Source organism: Mustela nigripes, chromosome 6, assembly GCF_022355385.1.
Source record: "Mustela nigripes isolate SB6536 chromosome 6, MUSNIG.SB6536, whole genome shotgun sequence".
NCBI lineage: Eukaryota > Metazoa > Chordata > Mammalia > Carnivora > Mustelidae > Mustela > Mustela nigripes.
In genome coordinates this window covers 91,544,180-91,559,853 of record NC_081562.1, presented here as the reverse complement: position 1 = coordinate 91,559,853, position 15,674 = coordinate 91,544,180, and the positions used below count along the sequence as shown (strand labels likewise).

General features: G+C 48.3%; 2 protein-coding genes across 4 annotated transcripts; one reads left to right on the top strand and one right to left on the bottom strand.

Moving 5' to 3' along the window:
• Positions 1–5: 5 nt before the first annotated feature.
• On the bottom strand, positions 6–5,629 carry CDK2 (cyclin dependent kinase 2). 3 transcript variants are annotated; one of them, XM_059403359.1, is made up of 8 exons: positions 5,295–5,629; positions 4,494–4,571; positions 4,265–4,385; positions 3,415–3,585; positions 2,844–2,945; positions 2,024–2,167; positions 1,517–1,720; positions 6–1,247 (listed from the first exon to the last, which is right to left on the bottom strand). In XM_059403359.1, exons 1-8 carry the CDS (start codon positions 5,408–5,410, stop codon positions 1,143–1,145), a joined length of 1,041 nt encoding a protein of 346 aa, XP_059259342.1. In that variant the 5' UTR covers positions 5,411–5,629; the 3' UTR covers positions 6–1,142. The 3 variants fall into 3 exon arrangements, with proteins under 3 accessions (XP_059259342.1, XP_059259343.1, XP_059259344.1); XM_059403360.1 differs by lacking the exon at positions 2,024–2,167; XM_059403361.1 differs by lacking the exons at positions 2,024–2,167; positions 2,844–2,945.
• Positions 5,630–6,363: 734 nt separating this feature from the next.
• On the top strand, positions 6,364–15,642 carry PMEL (premelanosome protein). Its single transcript, XM_059403368.1, has 11 exons — positions 6,364–6,481; positions 9,105–9,215; positions 9,364–9,510; positions 10,429–10,563; positions 10,928–11,089; positions 11,361–12,059; positions 13,011–13,127; positions 13,363–13,447; positions 13,559–13,764; positions 13,863–13,950; positions 15,389–15,642. Exons 1-11 carry the CDS (start codon positions 6,406–6,408, stop codon positions 15,531–15,533), a joined length of 1,971 nt encoding a protein of 656 aa, XP_059259351.1. The 5' UTR covers positions 6,364–6,405; the 3' UTR covers positions 15,534–15,642.
• The last annotated feature ends 32 nt before the right edge of the window (positions 15,643–15,674 follow it).

The following is a 15,674-nucleotide window of genomic DNA, read 5'->3' as shown; positions in this document are numbered from 1 at the left end:
AGTGATAAACTATAAAACTAGGAACTTTTGTTTTTAATGATTACAAACTAAATTACAAATAACGTTAATAGCAAGAACACTTGAAGAGGTGGGAGAAGAGAGACAAAATCATAAAAAGGAAAAATACTCTTTTTTAAACATTTGCATTACAAAATCCCAAGGTGCACGTGGCAACTCATCCACCCATTCCTACTTAAAAAACTACTATAACCTGAATGAAATATAAATATAATTGTTCATCCTTCTTTTAAAGAAAAAAATTTTCCCAATGCCCTCATTCAGTCCCAGCCCTAAAAACGTGTCAGCATTCTCAAAATGATGTCTAAACCCTAATTTCCACTCCTGTGGGGGTTGGCCTTCAGAGGAAGATGGGACCTAGGACATTAAGAACTAAGAATCTTAAAAGGAAGAGAAACATTCAGACAACTTTTCCTTGCCTCATAAGGCCATGGTAAAGCACAGTCCCTGTCCTAGAGCTTCTTAAACACCTCTTGCCCATAGGAGGGACAGATAGGGGGACTAGGGGCAATCATTTCTACTGTAGTCCCATCAGGGCTACAGAGACTGGAAGTCTTGAGTCTCCTAGACTGTTAGGTGAGATGAAACACTAAAACTAGGGTATAAACTGGTTGGTCTATTTTATAACCTAATTCTTTAAAACAGGGCTCTCCCTATGTTTTTGTTTTGCTTAGTTTTCAAAAGTTCCAACTTAGGTCCTCTGCTATCAGTTGGTCTTACACAGTGGCCACAGAAGGCTTGGTGTGTCTGTCATCTTAAACACAGGAAATAATAATTTCAGGGCTTTCAGAGATTGGGATGGCAAACCCTATGTGGGGGGTGGGGGGAAAGAGTCAGTCTTTTTTTTTTTTTTTTTTTTTTTTAATACCAGCCCTCCTCAGCAATGACTAAGAGGAGGGGGAGAGGGTGATGGAGGGACTTAAGTGCATCTAATACTGAAGCTTCCTTTCATTTTCACCTGTTTCTCCCCTCTACCCCTTATATCCCAAGTTGGCTGGCTAAGAGGGGGAGGTGGGTGTGAAGGCAGCCAGACCAGAACAGAGGGCAAATAGCCCAGGGCCAAGCCAAATGAGGGCCCTCTGGAGGAGAGGGTGAGACTTGGGGTAGGGGCTGGGGGAAAGACATCAGAGTCGAAGGTGGGGTACTGGCTTGGTCACATCCTGGAAGAAAGGGTGAGCCAGAGCTGCCTTTGCCGAAATCCGCTTGTTGGGGTCGTAGTGCAGCATTTGCTGGAGGGAGAGATGTATGCTGACTTCAGTGATGTGACAGTGGACTACATGGGCAGCAGGTGTTCCAAGAAATCAGGAAACCAGAATTCCTTTAACCCCAATTCCCTCCTCCCTATATTTGAATAGGTGTGCCAATAGGGAGAGAGAAAAGCAGGGGCTAGGGAAATGCCAAGACCCAGAGTCCAGGGTCTCATCTTCCTTCATCCTGGAAAAAAACCTGCCCTAGGGGAGTAAATGAGAGGAAATGGGTGCCCATCCCCAACTCTCACCGATAGCAAGCTCCGTCCATCTTCATCCAAGGGAGGAACAACTTTGCTAAAATCCTGCCGGGCCCACTTGGGGAAACTTGGCTTATAATCAGGCATAGAAGTAACTCCTGGCCAAACCACTTCATCTGGGGTCCCCAGAGTCCGAAAGATCCGGAAAAGTTGGTCAATTTCAGAATCTCCAGGGAATAAGGCCCGGCGGGTCACCTGAAAATGGGGAAAGAGAAAAGGCCAAGACCCGCACTGATGTCAGTCAAAGCTGCTCCCTGTGCAAAGGAGGTTCCCACAGGCAGTGGAAGGTCAGCTGGGCCCCATGACTCCCTCCCCAGGGCCTTTCATGGGGTCAGTCACACAGAGCTTGAGACAATGAAGTCCCTTCATCTCTCTCCTTGCCCCCTCCTTCCTTCCCCCAACCATGCCTTTGCAGATCCCCAAGGCTGGGTGGGGCTGGGAGGGGGTGAATGTCTGGGGTGCCACTGACATGTAGCAAAGGGATCCCAAGCCACTCACGGGGTGTGGGGTAGACACTGCGGTCATCCCCCCTCCTTGTGATGCAGCCACTTCTAGATAGGAGCACAGCGGGCAGAGACTGTGTCTTCCATTTCTTCTGTGTTCCCCACAGCACCTAGCATGGTGCTGGGTACACACTAGGTGCTTAACAAATATTTTTTGATGAATTGAGAGAGGAATATGGGCAATTGTAAGGTAATGTACTGGGGGATAAATGCACATTTTACATACAGGCTAATGGTCTCTAAGCCCCCAGTTACAACCCAAATAAAGGACCATAAAACAAATTGCTGATTTGATTTGAAAATGCAGCCCACTCCACTGTTATATTAAAGGGGACAAAAGCTCCTATAAAAGGCTGGGGCTCGGGGATTCTTCAGTCTGAAGAGCCAGAAGTTGAGAGGCACATGGTTTAAGTTTGTAGTTTAAATAAACAGTATAGATAAGGTGAATACAGTTGGTTTCGCTGTACTCCTGGAACCCTACAATAAGGTCTACAGGCCAAATGAAGGAGGCACCGAATGGTAGGTACTCATTCTCCCAAATAAATGCAAACTAAAGCTAAAACAGCTACAGATTTAGCTCAGTTTGTCAATAAGAGATGTGTATTAAGTGCTAAGGCCGTCTGAGGCTGTACCAACATTGTGGTTGACATCAAGGACAACAGTCCTGTCCTTTCCCCCCTACCCGCCTTGGTGCTACTCTGGAGAAAGAAGTCTTATGATAACAGAAGTGCCACTGGTCTAGGCAGAGAAATAATTCTGGTGTTCTTGAATATGGGGAAGAGTGAACTGGGTGGAACTTGGGCTTGCCTCCGTACCATCTCAGCAAAGATGCAGCCCAGGCTCCAGATATCTACAGCTGTGGAGTAGTACTTGCAGCCCAGAAGGATTTCAGGTGCTCGGTACCACAGGGTCACGACCTGGGGACAAGAGCAGGAAGAGGAGGGGTGGTGCACAGGGCATGGTGATTCCCACATCTCAGCTCCTCAGTGTTACTCTGCTAACTCTCTTTCCCTTCTTCCTTCCCATATTTCTGACTTTCCCTCATTAAATGATTACATAAAACTTCTTAGACCAGAGTTAGCCTCGCCCATGACTCTGAGGACCATATTTTCTGAACCCACAATTTGCAACCCTCCGGGAAAACTTGAGACAAGCGGTCCTAATTTTTAACAGTGTGCCATCCAGCTTTCCTGGCTTGGTACCTATCAAAGCCCAGTTAGCCCCACAGTATGAACTCAGTGCATACTCTAAAACTTCTTGGGGTGCCAGAGATACTTTCCATCTAGTGGAGAGAGAAACTGCTGGCCAGGTAGGTTTAGTAATTTTGTGAATGTCCTTGTTAACACCTTCCAGAAGTTCAGAGAAGAAATGCAGAGAGGGTCTCACCTCATGGGTGTAAGTACGAACAGGGACTCCAAATGCTCTGGCTAGTCCAAAGTCTGCTAGCTTGATGGCACCCTCTGCATTGATAAGCAGATTCTGAGGTTTGAGGTCTCGGTGCAGAACCCGATGAGAATGGCAGAAGGCTAGGCCTTGGAGCAGCTGGAACAGATAGCTCTGACAAAGAAGAGAGAGAGGACTTTGTTTCTCTACCACAGTGAGCTATTAGGGTCTACTCTGCCTGCAAAGCTTGACTACAGCCTTTTACTGTATTGGATTATAATGATATGTTTATAAACTGTATCTCCCCATGGAGGAGAGGCCCTTCCAGTGAAGACAAGGACCAGGTCTTATTTAGTTTTGCATCTCTTTTCCATATCCTGTGCCTAGCACATTGAATGTGCTCAATGTGCATTGAATAAACGCTTGTTGATAGAGTGAAAGTAGCTCAGGGAGTAAAGAACCCAGAGCTAGAACAGACAGCAGTGATTCACTGACTATTTCTCCTACCAAACAAGTGGAAGGGCTTCTTGGAGGAATCTACCAAGTGCCCTCAAGTCCCATTTATCTGAGTTTCATCTGACTTTCCACCTGTGCTACAAAATTGACTCACCAGAGTTTCAACTTCTTTGATTCTCCTGACCAGCCCAGGGGTTAATAAGCATAATGAGCAGTGAAAGAGCCACAAAAGAAAGGGGTGTGTGTGTGTGTGTGTGTGTGTGTGTGTGTGTGTGTGTAGGGGGGATGAGGGCTGGGAAGGAAGCCAAGATTAAAAATCATCACTCTGTCTGAATTGCCCCCTTTCAGTACCCACAAAACTTGCCCATGTTGGGGAGGAGTTGATGAGAAGGATTACCTTGATGAGGGGAAGAGGAATGCCAGTCAAAGCAGAGGCATCCATAAATTTCTTCAGATCCTGATGCAGAAACTCAAAAACCAGGTAGAGTTTGTTTTCCGTGTGGATGACATCCAGCAGCCTAGGTAAGGGAGGTCCAGAAATGGAGGGGAGTTAGAGTAATACCCAGGCTACAAAGACAGAACACATCCTCCTTCACTGTCAGAGCGCTTTCTAGGTGTATACTTACTTGACAATATTAGGGTGGTTAAGCTCCTTAAGCAGAGAGATCTCTCGTATAGCAGTACTGGGTACACCCTCTGTCTCACTTGGAGAGGTTGAGAAAGCAGAGATAGGAATGTGGTTACAAATACTCCTTTCCCCCCAGCCCAGTCATTCTTTTCCTCCCAATGACAGACCACCCCAGCATCCCCTAGGAAAGTGAGAAAAGAGAAAGGGTGCTGTAGGAGTTAATTCATGGGTGGACAGGGAGTGGTTTTTGGATACGTTAAGGTCATTATTTCTTCTTTTCCTAGGGTAGGTAGGTAAAGCCTTCTGGTGGAGGTGAAGAAGAGAGAAGGTAACAGGGAAAAAATAGGAGTAGCAGCACCCAGCCTCCCTAGAGGGGCCAGTGAGGTTCAACTGCCATTCTTTTGAAAGAGGTAGAGAATTCTAAGATGAGGGTGGGGCTGGGGCAGTGAGGAGGGCTCTTCATTCAGAAAGGTGTTCTTCACCGGTTCCCACAAAACCCAACTCTACGGAGAGTCCTGGACCCCATCTCTGAGGCCTCCTTCCTCTTTCTGAGTCTTTCTGACTGCACATTTGGGGGCATCACTCGGCTTTGGGGAGGAAGTTTCCCGTAGATTCTACAGTGCCCAGTACTCTCCACAGGGAAACCCTTCACTGTCCTCCAACCCACCTCTCCACTTCAAAAGAAGTCCCTCCCTGCTACCTTCCGGTCCTTGGACGGCTACCCGCCTCTTGGGGTGGGGGCGGGGGGCACTCAAGGAGCTCCCGAGTTAGAGGAGTCCCGGGTACAGAGGCCACTCACGTGTCCAGGCGGATTTTTTTAAGCGCCACCACTTCTCCCGTCACCTTGTTTTTGGCTTTGTACACAACTCCGTACGTGCCCTCTCCGATCTTTTCCACTTTTTGGAAGTTCTCCATGAAGCGCTAGCGAGTCGGGTCAGCCCGGCCCTGGAGCTGGGGCCTGGGAACCCTGCAAAAGGTGGGCCCCGGCTCTCGGGGAGTGGAGGAGGGGGAAACCGGCCCAGCTCTGCAGCCCCAGGTCGGGATGGAACGGAGTGTATCTCTCGCTCTTGTCAATTTGTCCAACTTGAAACAATGTTGCCGCCTCCCCTCCAGTTCCCTACCGCCACCAGAGGCCCCGCCCCTCCTTCCCGCGTTTCCCTAGCTCCGCCCCTAACCCTTCCTATTGGTTAACGTCAGAGCGGGGGGTGAGCCCAGCGCCCTAGCCGCCGCAAATGACTCCACTTCACGCAAGTTTAGTTCTGAGGCTACTTAATACAAGTTTCTGTCTCGGTGGGGAAGCTAAATGTCTTTTTCCAAGTACCTGGTTTGAAGTCGAGTTTCTCACCTGTTTCTGAATCTGTAGGGATTTCCTGATCTTTAATTTGCCGTTTCACCAACCCTAGGAAAATGTGTCTCGTCCTAAGATTAAATTCCACCTGGCCCAGAAAATCTGTTTTAATAGCAGGAAGCTAGGAGTCTCGTTGTATGGGTTTTCTGGGCCTCAAAGATGTTCGTCCCGCGTCTTTATCCACCTTATTCTGTCTCTGTGGTTTGGGATGCAGGGCCTCTGTTTCTGAGAGGTTTCCTGGCTTGACCCAAAACTAGATTGATTCACCAGCCTATGATGAATTTTATGTGTCGGGTACATGTTACGTAGTTGACCTTCCACCAATTATTTCCGATTTTCCAGTCAATAAGGGTGTGACCTAGTGAAACCAAAAACTGACATTGAGTAGCGGACGTCCAGTGACCAGGATCCCTTGTCAGTTCTGCCTTTCTTTGGTCCTCCTGCCCCTCCCAAGCTTCTCCAGGAGGGAGAGGGGGAAGGGCTATGCAAATGAGCACCCCTCTCCTATATAGGGGCTTGTCCCAGCCCCCCAGCGTCTTTCGTTGCTGGAAGAAAGAACAAGATGAGTCTGGTGCTGAGGAAATGCCTTCTCTTTATGGCTGTGATGAGTTCTCTTCTGGCTGTGGGGGCCACAGAAGGTGAGTGTGTGGTGTGTGGACATGAACAAGTGTGAATTTGTAGTTGCACACCTGCTCTGGTTTTTCCCCTCCTCATGGGAGATACCAGCAATATTTCAGGCTTCTCATACCCATTTGATTTAGCGATGGCATGGGCATCTGAGCTCCCTCACTATGCGGAGATTTGGGACTGAGCTTGAAAATAATCCCATCTGCTTGGAAGGGCAAAAGGTTAGTGGGTCATTGTGGCCCTAATTCTGAGGCTCCCTGGACAATGAGCTGGAGCAGGGGCTTCAAAAGGGAATACATGGAAGACTTAGGGAATGACTCAGGCACTTGGGATAGGGTATTATAAGTGAGGACTAAAAGAATATGGCATTGGGGGGCGCCTGGGTGGCTCAGTTGGTTGGACGACTGCCTTCGGCTCAGGTCATGATCCGGGAGTCCCGGGATCGAGTCCCACATCGGGCTCCCAGATCCATGGGGAGTCTGCTTCTCCCTCTGACCTTCTCCTCGCTCATGTTCTCTCTCACTGTCTCTCTCTCAAATGAATAAATAAAAAAAAATCTTAAAAAAAAAAAAAGAATATGGCATTGGATAGAAAAGGTAAGGAGGTACCACCTCCCCTCTTTGGGATGGGGATGGGTGAACACAGCTCATGCTTTTGTTCTAGGGCTGGAAGAGACAGGCAGAGGGGTCTCAGCTGAGCATCACATGAAAAGGCTCTGGGGGATTGGGGCCTCGTGACAGGAGCAAGGGGTGGGGGTGGGGGTGGTGAGAGGGTCTGGAATGTCCCGTGCTGCTCTGAGGAGGGAGGGTTGGGAGTGAAGAAAGAATGGGATATCTTATGATTCTCTTACTCTAGTGGTGGGATGCTCAATGAGATGATTCTAGACGTCCCCCCCCGCCCCCCGCAGACTCAGCTAGGTTTCCAGTACACATTAGAAATGCAGTGAAGGTAGTTTCTCCTGTGCTAAAATATAGATATCATATCCCACTATCCCCTCTGTCTCTCTAGATCCCTGGTCTCTAGACTTCTGGGAAGTTCTCCTTGATCTGACTTCCCTCTTTTATGCTGCAGTTTCAAGTCTTTTTCTTTACTATTTCCTTAATGTATTCTGGAAATATTCTGTTCATACCTGTCTACCTGAGCCTCTTAAAAGATTGTGCTTACTTTTTGGATTCTGGTTTTTTCAATCATAAGATATTTTTAGATATTCATGAAATTTTATATGAATTGGGTTCTATAATTTTGTCCATTGTGAAAAGACATTGTGCTTATTCAAGAAAATGTTCATATTTTTTACAGATATGTACTGAAATTGTAGAGTTAAAAGAACAAGATGTCTGCAGTTTGCTTCTAAATACTTTAGCCAACAAATAAACAAACAAAAACAGCAAAGGACAGATAAAGCAAATGTGGCAAGATGTTGATAGTTGTTGTACCTGGGTGAGGCATATATAGATCCTTTTTTTTATTTTAAAGATTTTATTTATTTATTTATTTGACAGAGATCACAAGGAGGCAGAGAGGCAGGCAGAGAGAGAGAGAGGAGGATAGAGAGCCCGATGCAGGGCTCGATCCCAGGACCCTGAGATCATGACCTAAGCCAAAGGCAGAGGCTTAACCCACTGAGCCACCCAGGCGCCCCTAGATCCTTTTTTCATATTATATGAGGGAGCTCAGGTGCCCATGCCATCGCTAAATCAAATGGGTAGGAGAAGCCTGAAATATGATCATATCAGATCATATCCTTTTTTCTCAACCCTCTTTCTTGGTCAGTTATAATTGTCTGCTTGGTCCCCACTCCCAAATTTTGCCTGCCTCTGATCCATCCTCTACACTGCTTGCCATGGCGGTCCTTCTAAAACACAGATCTGGTCATATTCAAAAAGCTTCTGAAGGGTAAATTTTATGTTATAGGAATTATATCTCAATGAAACAAACACAATCTCCTGCTGTGGCCTACCCTACAGAATGAAGGCCAAATTCCTTTGCTTGGCACTCAGGGCCTTTACTTGTCTTCTTGGCCTCATCTCTTACAGTGTGTATTAACCACACAGGAAGTTTCTATCATGCCTCCATGCATCCTCTTGTGTTGGTCCTTCTGCCCAGAGTGTTCTATCCCACAGGCAAACTCCTCACTCCAGTGGTCTTTCCCAATCTGCCAGAGTGGAACCAATCCCTTTAGTCTGTTGTTTTGTTGCACTTTGTGCATGTCTGTTATGGCTCATATTAAGCAGTGCCTTGAATTATTAGAATTGTATGGACATGTCTTGAATCCCTCCAGGGCCGTATCTTATTCATTTCTTAAGTCCTTTGTACCTAGCACATGGTGGCTATTCAGTAATTTAAAATCCCCTGACAAGGGCGCCAGGGTGGCTCAGTGGGTTAAAGCCTCTGTCTTCAGCTCGGGTCATGATTCCAGGGTCCTGGGTTCGAGCCCCACATCAGGCTCTCTGCTCAGCAGGAGCCAGCCTGCCTCCTTTTCTCTCTCTCTCTGCCTGCCTCTCTGCCTACTTGCGATCTGTATTTGTCAAATAAATAAAATCTTTTAAAAAGTAAATAAAATAAAATAAAATAAAATCCCCTGACAAGGGACTGAGGGGTGAACCTAGGGCTTTCATGGTACCTTCTTTACAGGACCCAGAGACCAGGACTGGCTTGGTGTCCAAAGGCAGCTTACAACTAAAGCCTGGAACAGGCAGCTATATCCAGAGTGGGCAGAAATACAGAGGACTGACTGCTGGAGAGGTGAGAAATTGGCAATTTCCAGGGAGGGCATGGGATGTCGAGAGGAGCAAGATATGGGTTGAATGGAGCTTGGGGAAGATGGGAAGGGGAAAGCTATAAGGGGAGGAAAAACCAAGGAGTCCCAGCTAATGCAGCTAGTCCTTCCCAGGTGGCCAGGTGTCATTGAAGGTCAGTAATGACGGGCCTACACTGGTTGGGGCAAATGCCTCCTTCTCTATTGCCCTGCACTTCCCTGAAAGCCAAAAGGTGCTGCCAGATGGGCAAGTCGTCTGGGCCAACAACACCATCATCAATGGTGAGTACCTCTCTACTCCAGGCCCTTATTCCAAGGGCTCAGATTGGTTGGCGTCCCCCGTGAGCTCAAGGAATGTCCCCCTTCCACTCTACTTTTTTTTTTTTTTTTAAAAGATTTTATTTATTTACTTGAGAGAGAGACAGTGAGAGAGAGCATGAACGAGGAGAAGGTCAGAGATAGAAGCAGACTCCCCATGGAGCTGGGAGTCCGATGCGGGACTCGATCCCGGGACTCCAGGATCATGACCTGAGCCGAAGGCAGTCGTCCAACCAACTGAGCCACCCAGGCGTCCCTCCACTCTACTTTTTTTAGCAAATTATATATTCTATAATATTCGTTGTAGAAAAAAATTTTAAAAACACAGATAAAGCAAAAAAAATCTATATAGTATGCAAAATTGGGGACAAAAGGCCCAGTGGACCTAGAGTTTAGACAGACATAGATTTAAATTTATAAATAACACGTTACCCTGGGCAAGTTACTTAACTGTTCTGTGCTTCCATTGCCTTCTCTGTATGAGGGGGATACAAGGATACCCACCTTGAACGTTTGTTGTAAGGATTAAAATGTGATAATATATAAAGAATTGAGCATAATACCTGCCCTAGGCTAAGGTGAGGCCCAGTAAGTGTTAGCTGATGCTCTTATTGTTTTTATCCCACTAGCTAGGGCAAACCACTGTAAACATGTTGATATATGATATTCCAGTCTCTTTCCTCTGTCTGTCATTGAGTACACATGGATCTTTAATTCCAGTTTCCATTCTTTCTGCTACCACCCCAAATGGGTGATAGCAAAGGGAACATACTATGTAGCTAAGGAGTATTCCCACAGCCCCCCTCTGGGAGCCCTGGTAGGGGTTTTGATGTATAGAAAGGAATGCCAGGTTTCAAGGATGACTCCGTGTCTACCCTTCAGGGAGCCAGGTGTGGAGAGGACAGCCAGTGTATCCCCAGGTACCTAACGATGCCTGCATCTTCCCTGATGGGAAGGCCTGCCCACCTGGCCGTTGGTCTCAGACAAGAAGCTTTGTTTATGTCTGGAAGACCTGGGGTGAGTCATCCATACTTGGATTCACCTCTTCCTACCTGATCCTGTTTCATTTTTCTCTGTGAGTTTCCCTAATCTTCATTGCCCCCATGGCTCTTTCCTCTTCTATAGCACCTAGCCCCCTCCAACTCTCTACATTATAATTGTTTCTGGGGGCCCTTCCCCAATTATTGTCCTATCCCATGGAGCCCCTTACCAGGATTCCTTTCCTGACCCTCATAGGACAACCTTCCAAATACTATCAGAAATAACCATACTTAGTAGATTACTTGACCTTCTTTCTCTGATGTCCTGTCTCTAATCCTTCCCCTCCGTTGCCTTTGATCAGTACCTCCCCAACTCCTGCTTTTCTTTTCAAAAACCTCAGGCCAATACTGGCAAGTTCTGGGGGGCCCAGTGTCAGGACTGAGCATTGTGACAGGCAAGGCAATGCTGGGCACACATACCATGGAAGTGACTGTCTACCACCGCAGGGAGTCCCAGAGCTACGTGCCCCTTGCTCACTCCTGCTCAGCCTTCACCATTACAGGTAAGGATTCAGGAAGGGGCAGAGCCCGTTGCAAGGAGGTAAAAGATGGGGAGGCCTGGCCTGACTGGAAAGGAGAGAAGGGAAAGGGGAAAATGGAATGGGGAAAAGAGAAATGGTGTGTAACCTTAAAAGGGCAGAGCCAGGAAGACGTGGGCGGAAGAATGTGGGGCTTGGAGCCAGTGAAGGTCCAGTCAGCTTGAGTTGGAGAGTGTGGCTGTGAAAGAAGCTGGGGCCCACGTCTAGTTCTCACCTTTTCTGGCTCCAATCCCAGACCAGGTGCCTTTCTCCGTGAGTGTGTCCCAGCTGCAGGCCTTGGATGGAGGGAACAAGCACTTCCTGAGAAATCATCCTTTGACCTTTGCCCTCCAGCTCCATGACCCCAGTGGTTATTTGTCCGGGGCTGACCTCTCCTACACCTGGGACTTTGGAGACCATACTGGGACCCTGATCTCTCGGGCCCTCGTGGTCACTCACACTTACCTAGAGTCCGGCCCAATCACTGCCCAGGTAGTGCTGCAGGCTGCCATTCCTCTCACATCCTGTGGCTCCTCCCCAGTTCCAGTCACCACAGATGGGCACGTGCCAACTTCAGAGGCCCCTGGCACCACAGCTGAGCACGTGCCTACTGCAGAAGTCAGAAGTACTACACGTAGTCAGGTGCCAACTGCGGAGCCTTCCAGAACCACAGCTGTGCAGATGCCGACCACGGAGGTCACTACACTCGTACAGGTGTTAAGCACAGAGGGCACAGGTACTACAGCTCAGCAGGTTCCAAGCTCAGAGGTTACAGGCACCACACTTGCAGAGACTGTAGGTACAACCCGTGAAGGGTCAACCGCAGAGCCCTCTGGAACCACAGCTGCACAGGTAACAACGAAAGAGTCGGTGGAGCCCACAGCTGGAGAGGTGCCCACACCTGAGCCTGAGGGTCCAGACGCCAACCCTTTCGTGTCTATGGAAGGTATAACAGGTAAGAGGGCCAGTGTGAACGAGGTTCATTGGGGTGGGGCATTTGTCACTACTCTGAAGAACTCAAAGACTTACCTAGGCCACAGATGATACCCAATCCTTTGCTCATCAATGGAATCCCATCAGAGCTCCCACTAGTTTTAGGCCCTCAAGTCCCTCTTAGTAATATGGAATAGATATGGAAACCAGGAAACCAGGGTCTGCCCTGGGCCATGGAGCGAGTGCTTGCTGCTTCTCTGTCCCTGAGGAGAGTTATTCCCTGAGGAGAAGGCCAGGGAAAACACCGCGGTCATTTACATAATAATCGGATCTCACTTTTCTGTGCAAGTATAAATGCATAATATTCTGTCTCAGATTCTGGCACCATTTCCCACCCCTGGATTCTATCTTAAAGCAGGTCAACCTGAAATTGTGGTAGGAACGCTGAAAAGGTAGGCGTGACAGGGTGGCACTTGTGTCGTGTCTAGACAAGGACCCAGCACAATGTGGGGGGAGAGAAACATTTGGGATTTCTTTCTTTCTTTCTTTTTTTTTTAAGATTTTATTTATTTATTTGATAGAGAGAAATCACAAGTAGATGGAGAGGCAGGCAGAGAGAGAGAGAGAGAGAGAGGGAAGCAGGCTCCCTGCTGAGCAGAGAGCCCGATTCGGGACTCCATCTCAGGACCCTGTGATCATGACCTGAGCCGAAGGCAGCGGCTTAACCCACTGAGCCACCCAGGCGCCCACATTTGGGATTTCTTAAAACTCCAACTCTACTCCTAACTGTGTGACTCTAGGGTGCCTATTCCTCCTTCTGGGCTCTAGTTTCCTTATCTGTAAAATGAGGTTTTCCAGGTTTTTTCTGATTCCAAGTCATGATCCACCAGCTCTGGGTCTACCTAGAAAAATGCCTGTGTGGCCTCTACTTCCAGGTGAGTCATTTGTCTCTTCTTCAATCCTCTCCTGCCAGGTTCCCAGAGTACCCTGCTGGATGATGCAGCTACCTTAATCCTGGCAAAGCGACAGACCCCTCTGGATTGTGTTCTATATCGATACGGCTCCTTTTCTCTCACCCTGGACATTGTCCGTGAGTCTTGACTGCTTTGGGGGCTGGTGGAGGGAGGTGTGTACTGCCTAAGGCTGGCCAGTGGAAGCATACCTTGGAGGGAGTTACTAAGCGGGACAAGAACACTCAAATTCCAGCGTTTTTCTTTTGAAGGCAGGGATGGGATTGGGGAAGCAGGCCTAGGGTTTTCCTCTCTGTGGGCCTTTGGAGAGGCCTGGTAGAGGCATCCCAGACCTAAACTCTTGCAACTTTGCAGGAGGTATTGAGAGAGCTGAGATCCTACAGGCTGTGCCATCCAGCGAAGGGGATGCATTTGAGCTGACAGTTTCTTGCCAAGGAGGGTGAGTGTCCCACTAGTTGTCCTGAGAAATCTTAGATTGACTGTTGCATTGCTCTCTGGTGTCTAGTGCTCCCTCCCAGTTGCCCTGACTTAAGCTGGACACCTCTTGCAGACTGCCCAAGGAAGCTTGCATGGACATCTCCTCACCAGGCTGCCGGCCCCCTGCCCAGCGGCTCTGTCAGCCTGTGCCACCCAGCCCTGCCTGCCAGCTGGTTTTACACCAAGTCCTAAAGGGTGGCTCAGGGACCTACTGCCTCAATGTGTCTTTGGCCGATGCCAACAGTCTGGCAATGGTCAGCACCCAGCTTGTAATGCCTGGTAGGTACCTAGACAAGAGTTAGGATGAAGAGGGGGAATGGGCAGAGGCTATGTGGCAGGGAGCAAACACTAACCGAAGCCTGGGATTCTGTTCACAGGTCAAGAAGCAGGCCCTGGACAGGCTCCCCTGTTTGTGGGCATCTTGCTGGTGTTGATGGCTACGGTGCTTGTATCTCTGATATATAGGTGAGAGTCCCACTGTCTAGTTCATACCCCCTTATCCCTTATTACCACTACTCATTTTTCCTCAAGAGGAGAAGAAACCACCACTTCTTTTGAAGAAGCATGGTATCCAAGGAAAGAGCCCAAACTTGGAAGTTAAATGGACCTGGGCTGTAGTCTGGCTGGAGGGACCTTGGGAAAGCAGCTTAACATCTCTGAGCCTCTAATAAGTAGGAAAACTATTATCTGCCATAGGCGGCCATTGTAAGGATTAGAGATAATATGGGTAAAGCACCATATTATACTCCAGCTCTGAAGCAGGAGTATAATAAGTGATGATACTGATGACTATTGTTTTTTTTTTAAATATTTTATTTATTTTATTTGACAGACAGAGATTACAAGTAGGCAGAGAGGCAGGCAGAGAAAGAGAGGAGGAAGCTCCTGCTGAGCAAAGAGCCCGATGCGGGGCTTGATCCCAGGACCCTGGGATCATGACCTGAGCCGAAGGCAGAGGCTTTAACCCACTGAGCCACCCAGGCGCCCCACTGATGACTATTGTTATTAATAATATCAAGAGTGGGGCACCTGGGTGGCTTAGTGGGTTAAGCCTCTGCCTTCGGCTCAGGTCATGATCCCAGGGTTCTGGGATCAAGCCCCGCATCGGGCTCTCTGCTCAGCAGGGAGCCTGCTTCTCCCTCTCCCTGCCTGCCTCTCTGCCTACTTGTGATCTCTCTCTGTCAAATAAATAAATAAAATCTTAAAAAAAAAATAATATCAAGAGTGGAGTAAACTGAGGTGCCTGGGTGGCTCAGTGGGTTAGGCCTCTGCCTTCAGCTCAGGTCATGATCTCAGGGTCCTAGGATAGAGCCCTGCATCAGGCTCTCTGCTCAGCAGGGAGCCTGCTTCCCCCTCTCTCTGCCTGCCTCTCCGCCTACTTGTGATCTCTCTGTCAAATAAATAAAAATCTTAAAAAAAAAAAAAGAGGGGCGCCTGGGTGGCTCAGTGGGTTAAAGCCTCTGCCTTTGGCTCAGGTCATGATCCCGGGGTCCTGGGATTGAGCCCTGCATCAGGCTCTCTGCTCAGCAGGGAGCCTGCTTTCTCCCCTCTCTCTCTGCCTGCCTCTCTGCCTACTTGTGATCTCTGTCTGTAAAAAAAATAAATAAAAAAAAAAAAAAAAGAGAGTGGAGGAAATTGGGTGACCTGAGTCCTCTGCCCATATGTGAGAAGGGCAGATCCTCAGGCCTAGAATGCCAAGGTCCTCAAAGCCAGGAAGCTTGTAGGGTAAGAGGGGAATGGATAGAGGTTACCATAAAAACAAAACAAGATGAAACTTGTTGGTGAGAATGGGAGGGAGCTAGGATCAAGGTCAAGTAAACCGGAGGCCTCTGTTTTGGAGAAGCATAGATAGGCTTCTTTTGTCCATTGCTAATCAGTTTCTGCCTTCTTCTCCCAATTTCAGGCGAAGACTTCTGAAGCAGGGCTCAGCTCTCCCCGTTCCCCAGCTGCCACATGGTAGCAGCCATTGGCTGCGGCTGCCCCGGGTCTTCCGCTCTTGCCCCATTGGTGAGAACAGGCCCCTCCTCAGTGGGCAGCAGCAGGTCTGAGTAGTCTCACGTGATGCTGTGATTTGCTGAGGGTGGACAGCCATACCTATCTTTTCTCCAGTCTTCCCTTGGAGACTACCATTACCTGGAATAAATACTCAGAACCTGACCTGGCTTCTGGGAGTATCTATGTCATTTGAG

Excerpts from the sequence above, each read along its gene's own strand:
- CDK2 (XM_059403359.1), bottom strand. The coding sequence starts at position 5,410 with ATGGAGAACTTCCAAAAAGTGGAAAAGATCGGAGAGGGCACGTACGGA. Across the intron at positions 3,586-4,264 it reads TTCCTCTTCCCCTCATCAAG|AGCTATCTGTTCCAGCTGCT; the intron begins GTAATCCTTCTC and ends CTTCTTTGTCAG. Across the intron at positions 1,248-1,516 it reads ATGGACGGAGCTTGCTATCG|CAAATGCTGCACTACGACCC; the intron begins GTGAGAGTTGGG and ends CTCTCCCTCCAG.
- PMEL (XM_059403368.1), top strand. The coding sequence starts at position 6,406 with ATGAGTCTGGTGCTGAGGAAATGCCTTCTCTTTATGGCTGTGATGAGT. Across the intron at positions 10,564-10,927 it reads TTATGTCTGGAAGACCTGGG|GCCAATACTGGCAAGTTCTG; the intron begins GTGAGTCATCCA and ends CAAAAACCTCAG. Across the intron at positions 13,765-13,862 it reads CACCCAGCTTGTAATGCCTG|GTCAAGAAGCAGGCCCTGGA; the intron begins GTAGGTACCTAG and ends TTCTGTTCACAG.